Here is a 20,991-nt window from a genome sequence, read left to right as displayed (position 1 = left end):
CTATATCTACCACAAAATACTGTGGTTAAACAATGATTAGTGTGGGTTAATACGTGACTACAATGGTTAAACTATACAACAATTTTTATATAGAATATTAAATTCTTTCATTAGTAGCATTATAAAGAAAGGTAAGCAGCAAGTCATTAAAGCATGTTTCTTACCCTGCACATTACACCCATACAATTACTTCTACTCAGGCCAGATAAATATTACTAATTCGTCACTTGCTGTTGACTTTTCTTTGGATTATAGACAGTGACTATTCAACAGTAATGTGCTTTCAAAGTATTAATATTCTGTAGTCCCTAAGGAATCTGAGCACCACATGTGATGTAGAATTAATTCTTTAATTTCCAATCATCAATGTTCTGTAGTCTTAAAAATGAGGACATGAGACAAAAAATCAGACTGCTTCTACCAACTTTCATCGTTTGTTACAAAATTTGACTTTATATTTGATTGTTATGACCCTGTTTCCACATCCATGTCCTCAACATACTCCGTTTCAGACCTGCAGATCTCCTCCAGAGCCAGTTCTGCAACCAAACAACAACATATAAAGTTCAATCCATCATAACTGACTATTTTTAAACCAAATATGTTTAAACCTTTAGGCTTAGTCCACCCCCCAAAAATAATTTGGCTATTAATTTACTTCTCGCCTCAGGATATCTTCATTAGAAGAACATAGGGAACAACAGGTATTAATTTTTTTAGCCTTTGTTTTTAACCCTCAAAACGCAGGCAGCAACTGACTTGAATCATCAAATACCAAAGTTTCAGCTAAATAAATCTGAAAGTAAGTAGTCAGTTACACTGTGGAAAACCTGAGTAAATTAACAGCAAATCTTCATTCATGCGGTGAACAATCCATTTAAAGATTCATAACTCTATTTTAATTTAAAGCCATATAAAGCAATATTAACATGTATTCCCATAATCAAATAAAAATGCATGAACCCACCTTCGCTCTCGGACAGATCTGGGAGCAGACGGAAAGTGTCCCTGATGGCGGGAATGACCTGATCGTACATGTGTAAGACGTCCAGACAGTGTTCGGAAAATGCTGAATCCTTCAACAGCAGCCAGTGCAGTAACATCAGTGCTTCTCTCAGAACTTGCAATCCAGGACTGGACCAGATCTGTGTACCCACCGTTTGACCTCCTCTGCATTTCGTTTTCAGCCACTGTCGGTGTAAAACTACAACGACCGTCCGCACCACCTGAAGAGGGAAAACATTTACAGTTGAAGTCAAAATTAAGCCCTCCGGTGAATTTTTGTTTTCTTTTTCAAATATTTCCCAAATGATGTTTAACTGAGAAAGGATTTCCATGGTATTTCCTATAATATGTTGTCTCCTGCAGAAATTCTTGTTTTATTTCGGCCAAAATAAGCAGTTTTTAATTTTTTAAAAACTAATATAAGCTCAATATTATTAGCTCCCTTAAGCCTTTTTTTTCTTAATAGTCTAAAGAATAAACCAATCGCTAAACAATGACTTGCATAATAAACTTGTAAAAGTAAAATATAATGTACTGTCATCATGGCAGAGATAAAAGAAATCAGTTATTAGAAATGAGTTATTAAAACTAGTGCTGGGCGATTAATCGAAAAGTAATTGAAATCGACATTCAGTACCTATAATCGATCAAATTTTTCCAGGTCGATATTTTTGATTACTTTCCCTGCCGAGTCATGTGACCCCAATGAACTGAAATATGTTTAGCACTTTGCACCAGATCTGATCTATATGGCGTTATTTCAATGACAAACATTGTGAGCACAGTATTACAAGTGAGGAGCGCATTCATGTAGTACGAGCGCGCAAACTTCTTTGCTCGCATGCCAAGTTCCTCTGTTCATTCGCAAAACTTATTGCGCTCAAATATAGGCAACTTTGGGCATCTCTGCTTTAAATGAAAATATTACCATTAATTCCCCCACCCCCTTCCATTTTAAATCTAAAAAATAAATAAATAAATAAACATTTCTGGATCAAACCTCATTAACACACTGGCATGATGATTCGCACAGAGCCGCCCATGTTCCTGCCCTCTGTGTGAACAGCTTAGTCAATAACCGGATGACCTGTACACAGAGGAATCTGATATTTCATACAGCGTTTATGCAAGTAATACATTTCTAAACAAAAACGTACAAGATGAATTACCACAAGCTCCAAGCGACTCCACGCGTCCTCAGTAGAGGATTTATCCGGTCTGGATGTGACGTACTGGAATATTTTAAGAAAAGGACACGGATCTGGAGGAAGAGGGAGGTTTTTTTTTAAATCATGCAAATAAAAATACATTTAAATGGAAGACTAAAAAAGACACTCACAGTCATGCAAGCAGAGCTTAGAGGCCATCTCGTCATTACAGATGATAAACGACAGAAATCTCACACACAGATGGACGATACTGTAGGTGGTCTCCAGAGTCAGGCATTTAGACAGCACTGGACTGGACATCACCACCTGGAGCCTACATTTCAGAAACCAGAGAGTAGCTTAGTTGACCAAAAAATAAATACAAAAAACTTTTTACCCATTTCTAAGAGAAACCACATTTATTTATATAATTATTTAACTTTTTTGGGGAAAAAGGTGTCATTATTAAAAATAAAAAGTGCGATTACTTATATTACTGCAATTGAAGGGATAGTTTACCAAAAACTAAACATTCTATTATCATTCACTCACATTTGACTTCTTCATAACCTGTTTGATTTCCTTCTGTTGAACACAAAAGAAGATATTGTGAAAAATGCTGGCACCTGTAACCATTGACTTCTATAGTATTCATTTATCCTACTGTGGTAGTCAAATGTTACAGATTTCCTGCTTTATTCAAAACATTTTCTTTTTTTAACAGAATTAAGAAGCTAATAAATATTTGTAACCATTTGAGGGAGTGTAAATGGAGTAAATTTAAATTGTTGGGTGAACTATCCCTTTAAATATGCCATTTAATGTCATCTTTAATAAATCAAGTCTGGGAGTTTCCATATCCAACCGTTCTTTAATGCATTATTTCTAGTAATTCAACAGCCTGTTGTCAATTATTCCTTATACTGTTGGGCTTTTAAATGCTTGATTCTGATTGTGTGTGGAGTTATTTTCGGATAAACACTCAGCTACAGTAGCCCCAGGGTGGTTTTAACTGCATTACAGTCCCATATCACTACTACACTAATTGATTTCTGTTATTTTACAGCTACAAAATTTGGAAATAAATACAAATGGCTTTGGATGAGACCTGTAAGAAACTAGTCCTACACACAGGATTAGTTTGAGGACAAAAACCTGATAAAAGACTTAAATTTAACATCTGAAAAGTGTAATATAAATCAAATCATAGTATAATATAAATAATTAACACCTGACCATCAAATTATTAGAAAATAATGCAATGTGCAGTTTGCAACAGGACCACAACACCACTTTAGGTATGTGTTATTTTCGAATAATCAACCCCTTTTCACATTTCCTTGATTCTCAGCAGCGTCATGATTGGGTAAACTAAAAGCACAGTGAAAGGGAGAGTACAACTAACTATTTTTTTACAATCCTATTTGCTGAATTTTTTTTTTTTTTAGATTTATTTTTGGCCTTTTTGCCTTTATTAGATAGGACAGTATTGAGACAGGAAGCGAAGTGGGAGAGAGAGAGAGAGGACGTAGGGTAGGGAAATGTCCTTGAGCCGGGATTCGAACTCGCGACACCTTGACGTGCAATTGCACCATTTGTGGGCGCACTAACCACTAGGCTATTGCACCGACTATTTGCTGAAATATTAACAAAAACTCAATAATAGTGTTATCAAGACTTTTAGAAAAAGGAAAATAAATTGTGTGAGACTGAACGGCAGCCAGAAGAGAGAAAAACGTCAAATTTAGTCCTTTCCGTAGACACTGCATTAGAAACACCTCACATATGCGGTAACTCCGTTTTTGTAATTTGATGCAAAGATGATTTAATGAATATTAAATACATATAAATATATTTTTTATTTAAATATTTAAAACCTTAAATGATTTAAAATGATGATATTCGTTAAATGCGTCATAAGAATCTTGTGAAAAGTGTCTATTCAACAGCCCTGCCCATCGTCAATTATTCCTTTCTTCTTTACATTTAAACTTTTACATAGATTTTACATAGTTTCACAGTGTACAATGTTGAGTCTGGATTATAGTTGATTAGGAGCCACAGCTCAGCACATGACATTTGTGCAGTTACTGCAGAGTTTGACAATAATGGAGTGAAAGGTTATCATATGCGCCTGTTTTTGAGTCCTGTGACCATGTGAGCATTTCAAGCACAGAAAATTGTACCATTTGTAACTTTAGTAGATGTTATTTATACAATGAAAGTCATGCAGTGTGATATTATACATTAGATTATTCAGTTTCTACATCTGAAATAAGGCTGAACGATTTATCATTTAAGCAAAAATACCACAATGCGTGTATCCGCAAAAGTCATATCGAAGGATTGGATTATTTATTAAAGATCAAAGGATAAAGATAATTAACAATATCTGTATTCTTTGATCTTTAATAAATAATCAAATAAATATTCGATAATTTTATACTAAATAATATTTCAATATTACTTTATATTCATTTTCTTTTTGGCTAAGTCTCTTTTTCAATCTGGGGTCGCCACAGCGGAATGAACCGACAACTTATCCAGCACGTTTTCACAAAGCAGATGCCCTTCCAGCCGCTACCTATCTCTGGGAAATGTCCACACACACTCATAGTTATTTTATATTATTGTATTTAATTATTTATACATTTCCCATTACTGGGTTGTGGCTGGAAGGGCATCCGCTGCGTAAAACATATGCCAGAATAGTTGGTGGTTCATTCGCTGTGGCAACCCTGAAAAATAGGGAACTAAGCTTAAAGAAAATGAATTAATGAATTAATAATACAGTCATAATCGTGTTATTTTATGTTTGATTGTTCAATTTCTATATTTCACTTTACTTTTTGCTCTGTTGTTTCATATATGCATCTAATTTATTATATTTAGAGCAGATGCAATGCATAGAAAAAGCCATGATCCCCCAGAGCAGGGGTCACCAATCCTGGTCCTGGAGGGCCTGTGTCCCTGCAGGGTTTAGCTCCAACTTGCCTCAGCACACCTGCCTGGATGTTTCAAGTATACCTAATAAGACCTTGATTAGCTCATTCAGGTGTGTTTGAGTAGGGTTGGAGCTAAAATCTGCAGGACTCCGGCCCTCCAGGAACAAGTTTGGTGACCACTGCCCCAGAGGATCGATCTTTAAAAAATAGAGCCATTTAAATTATCTAGAGAAATATTCATATCGCAGCAAAACAAAATATTATAATGTCAGACTTTTTAAATATCGTGCAGCACTAATCTGAAAATTGTTCGACTCTCTAAAAGGAAAACAAAGAACTGTTTATTTCATATGTATATTTGCTTTATTACATACATCTATGCTTGTAATTTGTTTATTATATTTCATAAATGATTCACTACCCTACAGAATAATCCCAAATCAATCTATATGAATGAATTCTTTATAGAGCTAATTAAGTCATCTGGTCAAATTGTCATCTTAATTTAAATTATAGTCATCTTAAATTATAATTTTCTTAAGTCAAATAGTGTATGTGTGTGTGTGTGTGTGTGTGTGTGTGTGTGTGTGTGTGTGTGTGTGTGTGTGTGTGTGTATGTATGTATGTATGTATGTATGTATGTATGTATGTATGTATGTATGTATATATATATATATATATATATATATATATATATATATATATATATATATATATATATATATACATATATATATAGTTGAAGTCAGAAATTATTAAAGAATTATTTGCCCCCTTCAAATTTTTTTTTATATTTTCCAAATTATGTGTAACAGAGCAAGAAAATTTTCACTGTGTGTCTGATAATATTTTTTCTTCTGGAAAAAGTCTTATTTGTTTTTTTTTTTGGCTAGAATAAAAGCCGCTATTAATTTTTTAATCACCATTGTAGGGACAAAATTATTAGCCCCTTTAAGCTATATTTTTTCTAGATAATCAACAGAACAAACCATCATTATACAATAACTTGCCTAATCACCCTAACCTGCCTAGTTAACCTAATTAACCTAGTTAAGCCTTTAAATGTCACTTTAAGCTGTATAGAAGTGTCTTGAAAAATATCTAGTAAAATATTAGTTACTGTCATCATGACAAAGTTAAAACAAATCAGTTATTAGAAATGAGTTATTAAAACTATTTTGTTTACAAATGTGTTGAACATATCTTCTCTACGTTAAAAAGAAATTGGGGAAAAAATAAACAAGCGGTCTAATAATTCAGGGGGGCTGATAATTCTGACTTCAACTGTGTGTGTGTGTATATATATATATATATATATATATATATATATATATATATATATATATATATATATATATATATATATATATATATATGTATATAAAAATATAATCACAGACAAAGTATGGCAATGTCAGATTTCTCCTAGTTGAGACAGTGTATACTGCACCTAGAGATCAGGTTATCCTCTGCTCTCTCTGCCAGCACACTGAGAATCCTCCAACTGCAGCTCACTAGCGCCTCCCGGTGTCCCGCGGCGGTACTGAACGCCGGATCAGCTAGCTGTAAAAGCCTCCTCAGGACCGGCATCTGATTTTGAATTTCCCCAAGCACGTTTTTAGGAGTCTGCATCCGAACCACATCCTCCAGAGCCTCTTTACTGTAGCAGACGATGTGCTGAAGCGCTCTGAGGGCCGCCAGAGCCAACTCCTCCTGTCCGCTCAGAGACTCCTCCAGGACGGAGCTCAGGCTGGAGTCTGAAGAGCCGGACAGAGAGCCGCTGTGGAGAGAGGATTTGGTGGAGGAGTCGAAGACCTCTAGAGACTGACAGTAGGTGCTGATGTGGAAGGAAAGCAGGGGGAGGAAGTGCACTGCTGATGGGCAGGATGAGGGGCGAGAGACAGTGGAGGGCTGATGGAGAGAGAGTGCTGTGAGAGCGGACATGGCCAGACTCTGGAGGTGGTGGAACTGAGACGGAGAACGAGGAAATGAGCGGAGGTCTGTGGAGGACGAGCTGGAGGTCGACAATGATCCACTGAAGGAGAAAAAAATAAGTCAGAATTATTAGCCCTCTGGTATATTTTTCCCCAATTTCTGTTTAACAGAAAGAAGAATTTTTCCAACACATTTCTAAACATAATAGTATTAATAACTCATTTCTATTAACACATTTCTTAACTTTGGCTTGATGGCGGTACATAGTATTTCAAGATCCTAGAATTCAGCTTAAAGTGATATTTAAAGGCTTTACTAAGTTAATTAGGCAAGTTATTGTAGAACAGATGTTTGTTCTTTAGACCAGGGATTCCCAAACTTTTCATCCCATGAGCCCCAAAATAACAAAGCCAGTGACTCGCAGTATTCTCTGAGGTGGTTATAAATATATAGACCTTACAGACAATGGCATACACATATTAATACGCCCAAGTCTATTCATCATTTCATTTTGGAGAACTCCACTCATTCAGTTGCTGCCGGTATTTATTTTTAATGTACCTCAGTGGCATGAAGGTGTGAGAAAGTTTAACCTGGTGACATAAAAATGAACATGCTGCATCTGATGCTATTGCTGTCTTTAATAATGTAATCACCTCAGGGGTTGCAAAAAATAAATTAGTAAACATTTTAAAAAATAAACTGAAAGGTTGATGGCTTTTTATTTGCATGTTGTTTTTTTAATGTGCGTTATTAACATGTTAACAATGCTACTATTTGCTACTTTTTTGTTCTCCAGTAAGTTATAGTTAAAATATGGTAATTATACTAGTTTAATAAAAGCTTAAAGGGGCTTATAACTTTGACCTTAAAATGATTTTTAACAAATTTAAAAAATGCTTTTATTCTAGCCGAAATGAAACACATTATTCCAAAAGAAAGTAAAGGAAATACTGTGACGAAATTCTTGCACAGTAAAACATACATTTTGGGAAATATAAGAAAAAGATTTCACAAAATGTCTAGTAATTTTGACTTCAACTGTATAGAAAACATATATATATATTTTAAAGATGCTATAAAAAGTAGACCAATAAAAGAAAGTTGGCATAATGGCAACAGTTATTTGAACATGCGTGTGTTTCCCCCAAGTTTACTGGCTTGACAAAAGTTCATTTAACTTGTTTAACAAATTTTGCATAAATAAACTGAGTAATATAAAAATATGCAACTAATATAAATGCTACATGTAAAACCTACAAATAATTACTACTGCAAGCAATAATGAATGATGATAAATTAGTTAATATATATAAATAAAAATAAATACAATTTAATAAGATTCATCAGTCAACAGTCATTGCGATAATAAAACAATACAATAATATGTTCATTCATAAACTGTAAAATAGAAAATACAATGCTTTAAAATTGCTAATATTTTTAAATACTTTTTTTAATAAATGTCATTGTAATAGTGTTTTTAAATGACACAACTTACTGTTATTAGTAATCTCTGAATATTTAGTTTAGTAATATTATTATTTAAAGTGATTTAGGCTTCTGTTTTAGAGTTAAGAACTGCCTTTCTTTTGATGCTAAAAAGAAGCTGGTTGATGCAACATTTATGTCGATATTGGACAGCGGTGATGTTATCTATATGCATGCTTCGTCTCAAAGTCTGAATGCATTGGCTACTGTTTGCCATGGTGCACTAAGATTTATAACTGATTTTAAACCCCCGACTCATCATTGTGTGCTGTATACTAGGGTAGGTTGGTCTGCTTTGTCCATTCGTAGGCTCAAGCATTGGCATATCCTTGTTTACAATCTATACTGGGTTTCCTACCATCATATCTACAGAATTACATTTGTGAAAAGCCTGTTCTTAACTATGGTTCTCGGTCACAGGATATTTATTTACTGTCTGTTCCTAAAGTGCGGACTGAGATGGGGAAAAAGGCTTTTAAGTACGCAGCATCTTTTGCATGGAATAATCTGCAAACACAGTTGCAATTCAAAGAATTGATTTCACTACATGCTTTTAAAAAGAATATAAAAGATTTATAAGTTGAAACACAGGTTTGTAGATGTTATGAATGGTTAGTCAGTGTGATTCATGTTAACGGTTAATTGCTTTTTGTTTGTTGTCTGTTAGACCCATGTGACATGTAAACTGCCTAATCTTGGCCAGGACGCTCTTATAATAGAGATTTTTAATCTGAATGTGTCTTTCCTGGTAAAATAAAGGTTATAATAATAATAATAATTATTATTATTATTACTACAAATTTAATTAATTAATAAAATATATATGTTTTTAAAATTATTAAATAACAATAATAATAATATATACATTTTTAATATCAAATAAAGCTTTTTTATTTGACAAAGAAATTTATTGACTTTTTTTTTTTATTGATCAAACTTTCCACTGGAAATACCAACAAATGTGAACTAATGTTTACAAATGTCACAATGGAAAATTCCATGCTTAAAATGTAGTGATGAAGGCTATAAAAACTGGTCAATGATTTCCCAAAACAAAAGGCTGTATGCACTGCAAGTGTTTTACGCAAACATACACACACCTGACAGGTGTTGTGTGTGTTTGGTGCTACTCACGGACTGATGTATCCGTGTTGTGTCAGCATATTGGGCAGAGCGTCAGGACTGATGGACAGCAGATGACAGAGACCCAGAACACTGGGATCCAGAGGCTGCTGGAGGAGCAGCTTTAGTAACACACATCCTGCAGGATCACAAAACACAACATCACACTACAGAACACCACACCAGTGCAGTCATGAGGCTGGAATGATGGTAGGATTTAGATTTTTGGGGTGAACCATCCCTTTAAAATGTGGAGAGTGTCAAAATGCCCTCAAAATGAAATAAAAATATCTACAAAAAGTATGGAGGTATCAATATTTTACCTTCCTTTTGAAGATCAGAGGCGATGCATTGCTGCGATTGCTGATCTTCTGAGAGTAAACATCTGGACAGTGCTGCATCTGAAATCACAGTTTGAATAGTTTATATAACACAGGAAAGACCTCAGTGAAAAGTGAAAGTAGATATAAACTGTGCATGAACACACAAAGGAATTATTCATACTGTCTGATGAAGGGCCTGGTTTGACAGGAGACGTTCTCTTTGAGATTTCGGCGGAGAAGTTTTCCTTCGTCATGAACGTTCGACTCAAAGGAGACTTAACACTGTCAACAACAAGCAAATCAACTCATGTTTAGACTGAGCAGTTTTCATGTAGCCATATGATAAGTGGCATAATGTACATCTAATTATTACATACTTAGTAGTACCAGGTGTTGTTGCTTTTATAATTGAAAGATTTATTACTTTTAAGTAACTTTGATTCGACTTTCACTAACAGAAAGTCATGATTTGTCCTTTTTACGCAAAGATGGGTGTACAAGTCGTTCAAATAACTAATCTTTTGCACACAAGTTCATTATTTCAAATGTAGACGCATGACAGGAGTGCACAAATACAGAGAGAGGAAGCGGTGCTTCTCATGCTTCACACACGTTTATATGCGCAAAATGTTTATACGTGTATCAAAAAGATTAGCTAGCATGCCAGCTTAGTTTCAGTTTAGTTTTGCACCAAGATACCATAAACGTAGATCATTCGAGGGTAATTGGTGGTTCATTCCACTGTGGTGACCCCTGATAAACCAGGGAGTAAGCCAAAGAATGGCGAGTGAATGTTTTGGCTGTCTATCTATTAAATGGCACTTCCCGTGTTGCTGTTTCCTTATAATTTTGCACCACGTGAACCAATAAGCGTTCAGCAATGAGTCGCATTGTTATTGTTTAGGTGATCAATTAATCCATGCAAGTTAATCCACAGAATACTTATTTTATTTATTTAGTAATCTTCAATCCAAATCGCATACTTATCCACTATTCGACACCATGTTCCAGTATAAATAGTGTAAGTAGTGCGTTCACACTGTAATCTTTAAAAAAAAAATAAGTGCACTTTAAATACCCAGATGATGCACTCATTCAACGGGTAAAATGGAGTGTGGAATGCTGGACACTTCACACACTCAACAGCTGCTGCTTTGCCCACACAGCGGAAGGGGCGGAGCTTTCGGGCACTAATGTTCACTCATTCATTTTCTTTTCGGCATGCCCCTTTATGATGCAGGGGTCACCACAGGGGTATGAACTGCCAACTTATCCAGCATATGCTTGATGCAGTAGATGCTCTTCCAGCTGCAGCCCATCACTGGAAAACACCCATACACTCATTCACACACATACACTACTGACAGTTTAGCTTACCCAATTCACCAGTACCACATGTCCTTGGACTTGTGTGGGGCACTGATGTTGGAATACTTTATTTATTTTGGAGTGTGAAAGCAAAATTCTCCTACGAGGGTGATTATGCTGCCTCCTGATGGTGAATGCAGTTACACTCATGGGAGGTATTATTTTGGACTTTAGTCTTTTATTTAAATTATTCTGCAACCAACAAACGTCATCTGGAAAACGGTTTGAATTTCTGATTAGTAAAAAAACATTTTAGCGTTCTATTTGGGACGACACTACACACATATACTATGCTGTTGAGAGTGTAAGTGCAAAAGAACATAGTGTATGAGAGCAGAGGATATAGTGTGCTATTTGGAAATTCAGAGCATTTGCTTCTGTGTTTGGAGTGGCAGTTCTTCTCTGTTGACGTCAGGTTGACACTTTAGCCACAATAATCTTCTCCACGCCCCTTTTACCGTTAGTTTGCTATGAGGGAATGATGCACCTGCAGAAACCCCGCCCCCTACTCAATATGCAGTTTTAGTTGAATGTGCATCAACAAGCTGAAACAAAAGTCTCAGCAACTTCTGGTTAAGACAGACTTTAATGTTGTGCTAGTTCGCTATTACGATACTTTTGACAGTGGAAATATAAATAAATGTGTACTTAACTAAAACTAGCCATAACATAAACACACTCTACAATTGAGTGTGTGTGATTATATGAACAAAACAGAGAAACGAAGAAACTGAATGTGGTATTTACGCTTGTCGTGCAGGTGTGCCGCTCTGCTTTCCTCCACGCTCCACGCTTTGCAGTTTCCCTCTCATCTCGTTCATCTCAGCCTCTTTAAAGTGCAGCTCCGACTGCAGCGACTGCACCTGCAGGAAACCCCAAAGTCTTGTTTGTCTGAACCATCTCACCACTTCATCTGCATAGGATGAGCCACTGAGATCTACCTTCCTGGAGAGCTCCTTCTCTCGGTCGCTCTGAGCCTGAGTTTTCTCCTTCTCCAGGATGATCTGCGCCTGCCGCTGCTGCTCGCGCTCCTGATGAGCCTGTTTCAGAGAGTCCCGCAGCACTCGAATCTCCCCGTTCTTCATCAAGATCTCCTCCTCCACCTCCTTCAGCTGAAAGTCGACACATGAACACACACAAACACACACACACACACACACACACACACACACACACACACACACACACACGAGAGATGTCAGGAATAATTAGATTAGATTCAGCTTCATTGTCATTACACATGTACAAGGCAACGAAATGCAGTTTAGGTCCAACCAGGAGTGCAACAGCAGCAAGTGCAGGATATAGGTTATAAAGGATATATAAGTGCAATTATAAAAATCTATGGCGATATTTGCAGATTGATGTACTGTGAACATTATATGCAGGTTGTATTAACTATGAACAGAGACTTACAATAGGTGAATATATGTACAGGTTGCTATTAATGATCAGAAGTGTGCAGATAGATATGAATGTGCTATAAGTGTGCGCAATGTGTCTATTTGATGAGCAAATAAAGCACTGAACACACACCTTTTTCTTCAGCTCTGCTTGCTGCTCCTCTAATTGTTTGTAATAGAGATCATCCCCATCTTTACTGGAAGGACCATCTGCTATATAACAACACAAACATGTTACATTTGTAGTTTATGCAAGAGTGCATGACCATAAAAATGAAACATAGAAGCATAGAAATAGAAACATTAATTTTAGTAATACATTTCTATTTAATAATATTTAAAACACACACACACACAGACACACACACACACACACACAAACACACACAAACACAAATACACACAATGGAATTTTAACTAAGAAAATTCCCATTAAAATTTTAACTGAGGTACTGCCTTTCATTATTTCAATTTTAAAAAATCAAATCTGACCCAATTATTATTTGATGTTGTTATTAATATATTATTAATATACATCTAATATAAAACATGTTCAAAATGTAGTTCATCAGTATGCATTTAAACTTTGGACTCTAAAAATATAAAAACAATAACTTTAAAATAAATTTTATATTATAATTGTAGATTTTTGTAATAACATTAGATTTTTTTTGGTATTCAATTGTTGATTTTTAAAATAATTGAATAGCAAAGATAAATCTAATTTAAAAACAAAAATATACATTTTATTGTGTTTTACATATTAAACCTTTTTAGTTTCTTACATCTTCATTATTAATTAAATCTTATGTAGTCATTATAATAATTTAAGAATTTATATATATATATATATATATATATATATATATATATATATATATATATATATATATATATAAACAGTATATATAGTCTAAAAAATATTATTAAATTATAATGCCTTAAGTAATATTATTAACCTATATTACTCATTTCAAATATTACGTAGTAATAATTATTAAATTTTCTGTAAAAAAAAAATATATATAGATATATATATATCTCAAGACTGATATCAACAATGGGCTATATGCACAGCTAGTGTTTTTCAGCTATTGATAAACTTCCGGTGAAAGCTTTATGTGACTATTTTCAATTTCATAAGGTTCCTTTTACAACATCGACGTTGTAATGCAATTAACATACATTCAGTTAAATAGACTCAAGCATTTATTTATGCCAGGTTCAGACTGCATGATTTTCAAAGTAGTTGTGTCACAGATGTTTTCACACTGCATGATTATCTGGGCTAGAGTTGTTTTTCTTACATTTCTTGGTTCCAAATAGACTGAAAAGTAGCCTTTTTGATTTCTCCCCCATTCCTGATGGCCTGTAGATGCTCATACTAGTAGATTCTGCTCTCTCATTGGCATAATTTTGAATTGCCGACAGCTCCAGATATTTAGCATGACAAATATCTCACCGGTGACTATGACTCATCTGCGATTCTCTCAGATTGTGTGTTTGATAGTTCACACTGTGATTGTTACTCACGTGAACGAACATCAATTTGCCTGTGATTTCAGGCATTTGTCTGCGATTTCTCAAAACCTGCCAGCAAGCCGAAATTGAGGCTAAAATTAAGCAGTCTGAACTCGGCATAAGTTATTCAAGTGTAAAACAAGATGAAAGACCGTGTAACCTCTAGCGCTGTCAGGGTCAGCAGGTGAGCGCAGAAACTCCATTGAAACTTCTGGGGTAGAATAAACTGTTATATTTTAAAGACATGGCGAGAGGAAATAATAATGCTGAGCTTCTTGTCCAGTCTGACCCAGACCTTAAACATGGCAATTTTATAACGGAAAGACAATTCACTGGAAGTGCTGAGGCTGGCTGAAATGTAAAGTCTGTGTGTGTGTATATATATATATATATATATATATAATAGCCCATTAACAAAACACAAAACAACAAACAAATATGTTAAATTGCTTCTTTAACCTGTCTTTACTTTTGTTTTTTAAATTAACAACAACAACTGCAAAAACCCTATGGGACATATAAAAACTTTAAAATGTTGTGTACAGTGCATCAGAAACATCTAGTACTGACCAGAAGGCTCTTTCCTTTGAGCGTGTGTGTTGTTGTAAGTGCTGCTGCTGCAGGCATCTCCAAGGGCGAATGTTTTCCGTCCGGACCTCACTGGAGCTTTGCTCGGTTCATCAGCGCAAGCGAGCACAGCGTCGAAAGATCTCTTAGAGCCGCTGTTCTGGACGTCTGCGCTGATGGCCTGAGACGCAATAATATCAATCTGCTCCAGATCATCCTGGGTAAAATCAATGTCATCGTCAAACGGGTCGGGTCCAGTCTTCACCTGAGGGCCCTTCAGTCTCTTGCTCGGCGGAAAGTTCATGTCAACGAGCTCCTGCTGGGAAATCAATAAAACCTTGTTAATGTTCAGCAAATAATTAGTGTAGTAAAGAAAATGTTTATGCCCCTTTTCACAAGATGATAGGTCTCTGACACCCCTAGAGCAGGAATGCCTAAACTCTGGTCCAGTGTCCTGCAGAGTTTAGTTCTATCCCCAATTAGACACACTTAAACCAGCTAATCAAGCTCTTTATACGTATACTGGAAACTTCCAAGCAGGTGTGTTGAAGGAAGTGTGAGCTAAACTATGCAGGTCACCGGCCCTCCAGGACCGGGTTTGGGCACCCCTGACCTAGAGCGTGTTAAATTTCAGCTCAAAATACACCACTAATAATTCTTTTAAACTGCCCTTTTTAGACTTCGATCCAAATTGTGATATTTTGTTGACTGTTGCTTTAAATTCAAGTGAGATAGCCTTCTTTTCAATTGTGGGCAGAGCTGCAAATGCCTATGGTCATCTACGGTTTTCATTTGTGCATCCTAAAACACCACGTCTATATTACATCTATTGGCAGGTGACTGCTTATCACTCAGGACTGTCTTTGCAAATGAGGGACAGATCGTCACTAATGGAATGTCAATAAATTTGGTAAAATGTGGATAAATATGTCTTAAAGTGATTAAAACTTTAGTAAATTCACCCTGTTTTATAATAAATAGTACTGCATAAGCTGTACAATGTTTGTATATACATGACCACCACTATAAATGTACAGTTGAAGTCAGAATTATTAACCCCCTTGAATTATTAGCCCCTCTGTTTATTTTTTCCCCACTTTTTGTTTAATGGAAGATTTTTCTTTAACACATTTCTTAACATAATAGTTTTAATAACTGATTTCTAACAGCTGATTCATTTTATCTTTGCCATGATGACAGCACATCATATTTTACTAGATATTTCACTTCTATACAGCTTAAAGTGACATTTAAAGGCTTAACTAGGTTAATTAGGTTAACCAGGCAGGTTAGGGTAATTAGGCAAGTTATTGTATAATGATGGTTTGTTCTGTAAACTATCGAAAAAATATATACCTTAAGGGGGCTAATAATTTTGATCTTAAATGTTTTTAAAAAATTAAAATCTGCTTTTATTCTAGCCTCATAACATCCAGGGTAACATGTCTATATGTATTACAATATAAATAAATGTTTAAACACACATTTCTATATTTATTAAAAACATATCCATCTAATTATTTCAATTAAATAGACAAGCTTTTTGATTTAAACTGTAAATGTAACAATTAAAACAGTTCCAGGACAATGAATTAATTAATAATCTGCAAAAAAATATAGCAGAAAATAAATAATTTAGAAAAAACCATTAGATACATCATCTAACACTAGTTTTCGCAGTATAAATGTATTTTGCAACTACAAATATGTAGTTTACATTTTGGGTTTGGATGTCCGTGACATATAAAAGACTGCAAAACCCTGACATACAGTACGGTTCGTGCCAGTTCATTAATATCAAGCAGTTAGCATGTGACAATTTTAATACGATAACACTCACTTACTGGTCAAAAATCCAGTTATTTTTCAGCCTATAAAGTGTACAATAATACCGGACTAACAAACTAACACACAATGGTCTTCCAGACTCCAATTTTAACATGGTAAAGGTGTAGTAAAGTGCTCAAGTTTATCAGTCACCTGCTTGATTTACGCTCCTCAGATTCCTGCATAACCTGCAACTGCCCGTCAAATCACCGACATGACAAACCAAAAGTAAACACTCCAGATAAAGTGCAATTCTGAAATGTTTACATAAAAGTAGTTGACCAAACAAACAAATAACCGAAAAGAGGAAAAGTTGGAGGCATTTCTGAAGGTTCGGTTTTCATTCAAGCGAGGAGGAGTGTCCATGCGGCCAGACGAAAGCGTACGCGGTAGTAAAACATCACCTGATTGGCTAAACCACTGCCATGGTGTGTAGCGGTGAGCTCTGATTCGTCAAAAACGTAAGCACACGTACTACGGAGACACTCTTGCGACAAAATGCGTTTTGAACCATTCATTTTGATTCAGAAAACTTGCACAAAGCCGTGATTTGGAAGCTGTCTAAACATGTTCAACACGATGTGTTTATAAAAGTTTGGGCTTGTTAAACGTTTTCTTCACCATTTAGCTTATACATACTCGTACCTGTAGTAAACATATCGCAAGGCTTCAAGATTGTATTATTTTAGTTTAAATGCAAAAATATGAGTTCACAACAAAACACTGACGCAGAGTAGTATGAGTGAGATTAAAAATATATTTACAAGGTGCACACACAAAATAAATAGTGTTTAGTGATATTTTCGATACCTTTTAAGCAAAATCATCACTAAAAATCAGCAGGTACATTTTTATGTGATTACACCATACGACAAAACTTTTGCAGTTATTATGAGCTAAGTTAGCACGCAGGTTATAACCAATTGTAATAATTGCGCTAAATAGCTGCGAAAAGCTTTATTTTTAATAAAATATGTAAAAATGATAGTTAGACTTCATAACATTGTTAGGCTACAGAAATAAACTAATAAAAGGTGAAATCTGTTTGCTGCTTTAAAGATTTGTCTACAGCTATTGTGTCTACAGATTTAGCATCTTCGCTATGAACAACATACTTTTTTATCTCACACAATGTGTGCATGTAACTACGGAGTGTTTTTGTTGCTGCTGTTTTAAGTTGGAACTATTATTATTTCAACTATTACGATTTATTGACGAGAACAGATGATTGTGTATTTTTATGTGATCACAACAAGCAGATCTTTTTTATACGACAAAACCTTTGCAGTTAACAAATATGAGCTAAGTTAGCATGTAGGTTACAACCAACTGTAATAAGTGTGCTAAATAGCTGCCTTACCTTAATTTATATAGTTAGACATAAAAAAATATTTACAGGCTACAGTGTGCTAAAAGGTAAACAATACTGTCTGCTGCTTTGTTCAGTAGTGTGTCTACAGATATTTAGCATCTTTGCTAATGTATCTATGAAAACATACTTTTTTATCTCACACAATTTGTGCATGTTGTACGAGCATGTTGCATGTCGAGTGTTTTTGTTGTTGTTTTATTTAGGTTTTTTAAGTAATTATTACAACATGCCCACAGTTTAGTAGAGATCACTTGAAACAAATGAGTAAAACGTGCAGATATATTAGTAAATTGTGGGAATGAATGAGTCCACTTGTGGCCATAATATGCATATATTTTGTCTGCATTTCATGTTAGGGTCTCGTGTGGGTGAAAATTCCCTGAGACACAACAATATTGATTAAGAATATTAACGTGCTTATTTGCGTATAATAAATTTTACGCACGGTTATAAAAAATGAAACAAAAAAGTGCTCAATGTTACTTCTTTGATACGTGATCCGATGCTTGTTTATAGAAATTAATCACTCGTGACGTCAACGCGAACTCGCTCTCTGATTGGCGCAGGCGAGTGGCTGCAGAGTGTTTACCATCTGAGCTCAGAAGTGGGACTGCACGTAGCTCGAACCACCGTCGGAGGAGGAAGTTCGTGGACGAAAATTGTGATTTATTCTTCCAAATTCACAACTGGGTTGATAAAAGCACTTGGGACAGCTGTAGAAACTTTATATGTCCTTCATCTGATTCACTGGAACAGGTCAGTTGCGTTTAAGGCGCTTTTTTTCGCGTTGTTTTGAACAAAGGAACGAGCCAAAGACGCTGTTCAGGCCTGTTGAGTTCATCTGTTTTCGACTTAATTGATCAGAAAACACTCAATTAAGCTTTCTTTTGCCTTTGTATTAAAGTTTTGCTCCTTTTTTCTTTTCAGCTCATGCTAAAACTTGACGATGAAAACCGAAGTCTCTACTGCTGCTAACTTTGTCGCGCGTCTGTTGAGAGGAACAGGATTGCTTTCAGAAGAGCAGCTGCAACAATTCAGGTTCTCTTTGGAAGAAGCTTTGGGAGGTAAGAATAGATTAAATATGATATTTTTGTTGTTTCTAACTCAATTTAACCGTTTATCCTCTAAATTATGTGTGTTATGTTTAATTGTAAAATTGATTATTGTTAAGAACAAAGCAGGCTTGGTTTATGGCAGCACCAAAGTCCATTGACTGAATGTTACACCTTCTTAATTACAATCTGCTTTAAGCACTAAAAACTTTGGCATAACCATTGTTCGTTCTTTTATTGTAGATCATTATCGCCACCACTGGTTCCCAAATGCACCATTCCGAGGTTCGGGCTACAGGTGCATCCGGATCAACCACAAGATGGACCCTTTGATAGGCAAAGCAGCCTGTACGATTGGACTCACAAAAGAGCGACTTTTTTCTCTGCTGCCAAGTGAACTCACCATGTGGGTCGACCCATATGAAGTGTCCTACCGGATTGGAGAGGATGGCTCCATATGCGTCCTCTACGAGTCCACACCTCTGTCAGACAAGAATCTGGGGGACAGCTGCAAAGGCGAACTGAGAAAGGAACAGCAGAGTCCATCCAAATCCTTCAGCATGATGACCTGCTCCAGCTGAAGAATAGTTGTCTGTTGAGCTGCTTGTGAGCGTAGTAAATCAGGCATCGCTCAATTACTTTTTAAACCTTTTTTTTCTCCAGATTTTTTTTTTTTTAAATCAATGGTGAAATATTATTGACCTCATAGTGAAAACAGATGTATTTTGATTAAATGTGTTTTAAGCTCCCTGTACAGTCATGTCGAATATGTTTTTTTAAATTTCTATTAAAAGGTTTTCTATGAATTTCTAGAAAAATGAAAGTGTTTTGTGTGTTTTTTTCTCTCTCTTCTATTCTCAAAGTATATTTTACATATTTTAAATGTTTATTTCATGTTAAACAACTTTGTTACACACAACTACAACTTTAGAATGTTTCTAAAAATTTGTACTTTTCTAAACTTACTTTATTGAATAACAACTTAACCAATGAATAAATTGATAAGAATAACATTTCTGAAAGTGAATAGCAAATACAATTTTTATTTAACATATTGTTAGTTTTATATTCATATAAAAACATTAGTTAATTTGGTATGTATCAGTATGTATAATGTAAAATCCTGATTTTCTTTCATAAAGTCATCAAACATCTTCATAGTTGCCCTACACGCACGGTTATACAAAAGGAAACAAAAAAGTGCTCAATGTTACAATTTACTTCTTTGATACGTGATCCGATGCTTGTTTATAGAAATTAATCACTCGTGACGTCAACGCGAACTCGCTCTCTGATTGGCGCAGGCGAGTGGCTGCAGAGTGTTTACCATCTGAGCTCAGATTTAAATTTAGTCTTTCAAATTTCTTAATTTTATACTTAATTTTTATATAGACATATGAAACATGAAGACATAAATCCAAGACTCATTTAGTGCTATGTATATATATATATATATATTTATTTATTTATATATTTGGGTTCAACGCTAAGGATTTTTTCCACTGGCCAGCGGTTCAGATTTTTACTTGCGCTGCCAATATTTTCGTTGACCCCACCAAAAAAAGGAAAAGTTAATAGCTATTTATTAGCCACATGTTTTAAATATTGTGTCAAACATGTGTTCTAGAATTTACATATTTTAAAAATTTTAATAAATGTATAATAAGCAAATCGTCGCGCTGTACGTACGTAAATGTCTGCTTCCAAGACATTCTTTAAGCCTCATAATTTGATGTTGTTGTCACATATGTATGCATATATATATATATATATATATATATATATATATATATATATATATATATATATATATATATATATATGTACAAATTATATAATTTTATATATATGTATATACACACACACATATCAAATGTAGTTCTGACGTATAAAACGTGAAATAATGTGCAAG

The 20,991-nt window shown here is 35.0% G+C and overlaps 2 protein-coding genes across 7 annotated transcripts; one reads left to right on the top strand and one right to left on the bottom strand.

The window, feature by feature from the left end:
- Positions 1–331: 331 nt before the first annotated feature.
- On the bottom strand, positions 332–17,023 carry atrip (ATR interacting protein). Of its 6 annotated transcripts, none has more exons than XM_087302903.1 (15): positions 16,809–17,023; positions 14,832–15,147; positions 14,422–14,487; positions 12,874–12,950; positions 12,279–12,449; positions 12,085–12,200; positions 10,151–10,251; positions 9,970–10,047; positions 9,659–9,785; positions 6,549–7,133; positions 2,345–2,487; positions 2,175–2,266; positions 2,006–2,092; positions 968–1,226; positions 332–539 (listed from the first exon to the last, which is right to left on the bottom strand). In XM_087302903.1, exons 2-15 carry the CDS (start codon positions 15,130–15,132, stop codon positions 466–468), a joined length of 2,277 nt encoding a protein of 758 aa, XP_087159029.1. In that variant the 5' UTR covers positions 15,133–15,147; positions 16,809–17,023; the 3' UTR covers positions 332–465.
- A 1,589-nt stretch (positions 17,024–18,612) lies between these two features.
- si:dkey-42i9.4 lies at positions 18,613–19,897 on the top strand. The gene is made up of 3 exons (NM_001007375.2): positions 18,613–18,783; positions 18,955–19,091; positions 19,323–19,897. Exons 2-3 carry the CDS (start codon positions 18,974–18,976, stop codon positions 19,658–19,660), a joined length of 456 nt encoding a protein of 151 aa, NP_001007376.2. The 5' UTR covers positions 18,613–18,783; positions 18,955–18,973; the 3' UTR covers positions 19,661–19,897.
- The last annotated feature ends 1,094 nt before the right edge of the window (positions 19,898–20,991 follow it).

This window comes from Danio rerio, chromosome 22 (genome assembly GCF_052040795.2).
Source record: "Danio rerio strain M-AB ecotype USA chromosome 22, GRCz13ab, whole genome shotgun sequence".
Taxonomy (NCBI): Eukaryota; Metazoa; Chordata; class Actinopteri; order Cypriniformes; family Danionidae; genus Danio; species Danio rerio.
This window is presented reverse-complemented; position numbering and strand designations above follow the sequence as displayed.

Coding starts and splice junctions, on each gene's coding strand:
- si:dkey-42i9.4 (NM_001007375.2), top strand. CDS start 18,974: ATGAAAACCGAAGTCTCTACTGCTGCTAACTTTGTCGCGCGTCTGTTG. Junction 19,092..19,322: donor TTTGGAAGAAGCTTTGGGAG/GTAAGAATAGAT, acceptor CTTTTATTGTAG/ATCATTATCGCCACCACTGG.
- atrip (XM_087302903.1), bottom strand. CDS start 15,132: ATGAACTTTCCGCCGAGCAAGAGACTGAAGGGCCCTCAGGTGAAGACT. Junction 14,488..14,831: donor TCAAAGGAAAGAGCCTTCTG/GTCAGTACTAGA, acceptor AAAATATAACAG/TTTATTCTACCCCAGAAGTT. Junction 1,227..2,005: donor CATGCCAGTGTGTTAATGAG/GTTTGATCCAGA, acceptor TTCCCTCTTCAG/GTGGTGCGGACGGTCGTTGT.